Raw genomic sequence first — 4,589 nt, 5'->3', positions numbered from 1 at the left:
ACACACACACACACACACACACACACACACACACACACACACACACACACACACACACACACACACACACAGTGAGATAGGTTTTAAACATAAAAATAATAAAACTTAGCTGAATAAGGAACTGAATAAGTAAAACAGAGTTGAATATTTTAATTTTGTTTTAAATTATGAGTCAACTCGAAGTTTCGCCAGAATTGGCTCTTCAAGCTGTGCTATAAAAGAGGGGTAGAGGCGATTACAAGAAAATACTTATACATACATACTTACTAATGTACGCGCGCATGCGTACAGGTTCAGGTTGTAGTTATCAAAGGTGGTGCACAATACTTCAAATAGGTGGAATTAAATTGTTGATAAAAGGCAAAAAAAAACAACATACATATAAATAACTAAAGAGAAAGATGCAAATAAATAAAAAAAATATGTAGGGCTGAATCAAATGTATGGTAGGTGTAAGGTAGAATAATGAAATAAGAAAATGTGTATGGGGGGAGGGGAAGGTTGTTGAAGCTCTTCCAAGGAACTGAAGCTCCACTGACTAAACAGAAACCGTAAAAGATATGCAATGATATGGAGGATTCTGGTAAGTCTAAATCCCAATTTTGGAACTGAAATCTATATCAACCGCCCAACTGGACGGCACTGTATAGTAGCAAAGATCGGGTCTTTTCCATCTAGAATAAGGACCCAGTGTTGTAATAGCTCGGGTTTTAAAGGTCCACAAATGTTCAACTTTCTTATTTCTTTACTGCCTACAGAGGGTGCTAAACATAGAGGGGACAAACAAGGACAGACAAAGGGATTAAGTAGATTATATCGACCCCAGTGCGTAACTGATACTTAATTTATCGACCCCGAGAGGATGAAAGACAAATTCGGCCTCGGCGGAATTTGAACTCAGAACGTAACGGCTGACGAAATACCGCTAAGCAATTCGCCCGGCGTGCTAGCGTTTCTTATTTCTTTATTGTCCACAAGGGGCTGAACATAGAGGGGACAAACAAGGACAGACAAAGGGATTAAGTCGATTATATCGACCCCAGTGCGTAACTGATACTTAATTTATCGACCCTGAAAGGATGAAAAGCAAAGTCGACCTCGGCAGAATTTGAACTCAGAACGTAACGGCTGACGAAATACCGCTAAGCATTTCGCCCGGCGTGCTAACGTTTCTGCCAGCTCGCCGCCTTCAAATGTTCAACTTTATGCCAAACAATCTCACGGGTTTGCGTGGGGTAGTAAAGGTCTTCAAAGAACGTCTAAACAAATTTTTATCTGAAGTTCAAGACACATTTAATGCATATCACTTTTACTGGATCTAGCTAGAAGCTGAGGTCAGGGCTATTGTAGAAGACACTGGCCCATGGTGCCACGCAGTGGCACTGAAACGGCACCATGTGGTTGGGAGGAAAACGTCTTACCACGCAGATCTATCTGTCTGTCTGTCTGTCTGTCTGTCTGTCTGTCTGTCTGTCTGTCTATCTATCTATCTATCTATCAATCTCTCCATCTCTCTCTCTCTCGCTCTCTCTCTCTATCTCCCTCTCTCTGATTCTCTCTCTCTCTCTCTCTCTCTCTCTCTCTATTCCCTTCTCTCTACCTACCTACCTACCTATCTAGTATCTATTTATCTACCTATCTATATCTTTCTTTCTTTCTTTCTTTCTTTCTTTCTTTCTCTTTCAATCTATCTGTCTATCTATCTATCTAATTCCCACCCCGTCTCTGCTCTTTCCCTGAAGCTGTCGTCTTTTGGTTACTGAAGATCATCAGCCGTATCGACCTCGCTGGTCCTTATGGTTGATGCCATTGGAACATAGGTGATGACTAAAAGTAGAAATCCTTCCTCCAAGAGCCTACTGTTCATAAACGTACAATTTGTAATATACCAAGAAACGATCGGATTTCTCCTGGAGGTTCTAAAAAATTCATATTCCAATGAATAATCTGCTGAGATTCATTTCATTTTGTGACTCAGAACATGGGAAACTAAATACTTACGTTCCACCGTAAGAATACGTCATTGAAGGTTCGTATGGGTAACATGCTCCTGATTGAGTGATCCCCCGCCAGGCGTCAGTGCTGTCTTTTAGTTCATATGATGTGTTCTGAAAACAGAAATATAACAGTGAATGTGTGCATGTATACGAAATCCAATGGATGTATGAGTGATCCAAGACTGCGGGTTAAAGTTTTGCACCGATGGATTTGAAATTCTGCTCAGAAGCATATTTTGTCAAGGAAGATGTCATATATTGTGTAACATTTTCCAGATAGAAAAACAAAAACAAAAATAAAAAACAAAAACGAGAATATTGTTTATATTAACCGCAATCACAGCAATAGATATTGGAAGTATTTATTGATTAGAAAATTAATTCATTTTAAGAAATGTATTTGAATAAATATAAATGTTTTACTAGCAAATATAACAAATACAAATAAATAAAAACAAAATTGCATTTTAGGTTCTATATGTAGATGTAAGGAGTTTGCTTAACAGCCACACCGTTCCGGGTTCAGTCCCACTGCGTAGCACCTTGGGCAAGTGTCTTCCACTATAGCCTCGGGTTGACCAAAGCCTTGTGAGTGGATTTGGTAGACGGAAACTGAAAGAAGCCCGTCGTATATCTATTTATATGTGCGTGCGTGTGTGTGGGGGGTGTTTGTGTCCACCACCACCACCACCATCACTATTTAACCGTTGTTGGTGTTTTTACATCCCAGTAACTTAGCGGTTCGGCAAAAGGCACCGACAGAATAAGCACCAGGCTTTCATAAAATAGTCAATTCAACTGACTAAAAGTTCTTCGAGGAGGTGCCCCAGCATGGCCGCAGTCTAATGACTGAAACAAGTAAAAGATAAAAGAAATTAACCCTCAGCTTCGCGAATTATCTCCCTTTTTTTTCAGAGTCAATCACAACTGTAGCCATATTCTGTTTTGCTTCTCTTTCACCAACTAAGAGGTAAAGTTTCAACCAATTAAATATATTTTGCGTAGAATATTCAGCAGCTCACTCGCCTCCTTTTCTTATTCACTAAAGAAACGACCGAGGTGTTTTAGTTGGTATTTATTTTATCGACCGCGACGGATTACAAACGAATCTACGAGGAATTTTAATTTAGTAATACGAAACCACATACAAGTATATAACATGGGTATTATAGAGGCAGAGATTAGCGACATAATTAAAGCGAGCAATACTTAATCCGCCGTTAAAGCCACCTCGTTTCCGCGTTTTTATTTTGTTTTCTAAGCATAAGATTTTCGTTGTTTTTTTTTTTTTCAAAACGAAAAATAATAGATGAGATTGTCTCGTGTTTACTATATCATGAGTAGCCATTTTACGAAGGATCAGTTGTGTGGAAGACAGCATCAGTTCCAAAGAGTTTGCAAAAGAAATTTAAAAGGAATGGTAGAAAGATTCAAAGATGCGTTTTTTAGCGTTACGTAGCTCCGTACTTATGTTTGATCTATTGTTACAACCATCATTTTATCGCAACAAGGATAACAGCGGTTTTCAGTTACAAGACGTACACACAAACACATACACATACATACATCACAAACACTATGCACATGCATGGATGGATACACACACACACACTCACTCACAAACACACACACTCACTCACACACACACACACACACACACATCCGAAGGGATGAAAGGCCAGCTTGAACTCGGTTGAATTTGAAACCAGAACGTAAGAACTGCAAGAAATACAGCGTGAATTTTTTTTCCGACGCACTAATGATTCCTCCTCCTCCCCCTCCTCCTCTTTATTATTATATTTCAAATGCCGCTGAAATCGACTTTACCTTTCACTCTTTCGGAGTGGTTAAAACAGGTACCAGTTGAGCACTTGCTATCATCATCATCATCATCAACTTGTTACTAACAGATCTTGCTCTCGCTATTTTGATGTAATTTAGGTGTCTTCCGGGCAAACCAACTATTTTTGTCAAAACGATACCTCAAAGAACACAAGAATCAAACTGATTAACAACTGGAGGATAATGCCACTCGGATACACACACACACACACACACACACACACACACACACATATATTCATATATACATACATAATATATTATACACAAATACATATATATTTATATGCATTATATGCATATAATATATATATAGGCCCAGGAGTAGCTGTGTGGTAAGTAGCTTGCTTACCAACCACATGATCCTGGGTTCAGTCCCACTGCGTGGCACCTTGGGCAAGTGTCTTCTACTATAGCCTCGGGCCGACCAAAGTCTTGTGAGTGGATTTGGTAGGCGGAAACTGGAAAAGGCCTGTCGGATATGTATATATATGTATATGTGTGTGTGTCTGTTTGTCCCCCCCCCCCTCATGACATCGCTTGACAACCGATGCTGGTGTGTTTACGTCTTCGTAACCTAGCGGTTCGGCAAAAGAGATCCAACAGAATAAGTACTAGGCTTACAAAGAATAAGTCTCGGGGTCGATTTGCTCGACTGAAGGCGGTAGTCCAGCATGGCCGCAGTCAAATGACTGTAACAAGTAAAAGAGTAAAAGAATATATATATATATATATATATATATATATATA

At 39.4% G+C, this 4,589-nt stretch overlaps 1 protein-coding gene across 1 annotated transcript in view; it reads right to left on the bottom strand.

The window, feature by feature from the left end:
* LOC106872663 (iroquois-class homeodomain protein IRX-6) overlaps positions 1-4,589 on the bottom strand; it is a 235,715-nt gene that overhangs the window by 18,019 nt on the left and 213,107 nt on the right. Inside the window, exon 3 of the mRNA XM_052974557.1 lies at positions 2,002-2,108. Within this exon, the coding sequence (XP_052830517.1) occupies positions 2,002-2,108 (107 nt within the window). The remainder of the gene's footprint in view (positions 1-2,001; positions 2,109-4,589) is intronic.

This window comes from Octopus bimaculoides, chromosome 1 (assembly GCF_001194135.2).
Source record: "Octopus bimaculoides isolate UCB-OBI-ISO-001 chromosome 1, ASM119413v2, whole genome shotgun sequence".
In the NCBI taxonomy this organism is placed as follows: domain Eukaryota; kingdom Metazoa; phylum Mollusca; class Cephalopoda; order Octopoda; family Octopodidae; genus Octopus; species Octopus bimaculoides.
The sequence above is the reverse complement of the archived record's forward strand: the minus strand, read 5'-3'. Positions and strand labels throughout refer to the sequence as shown.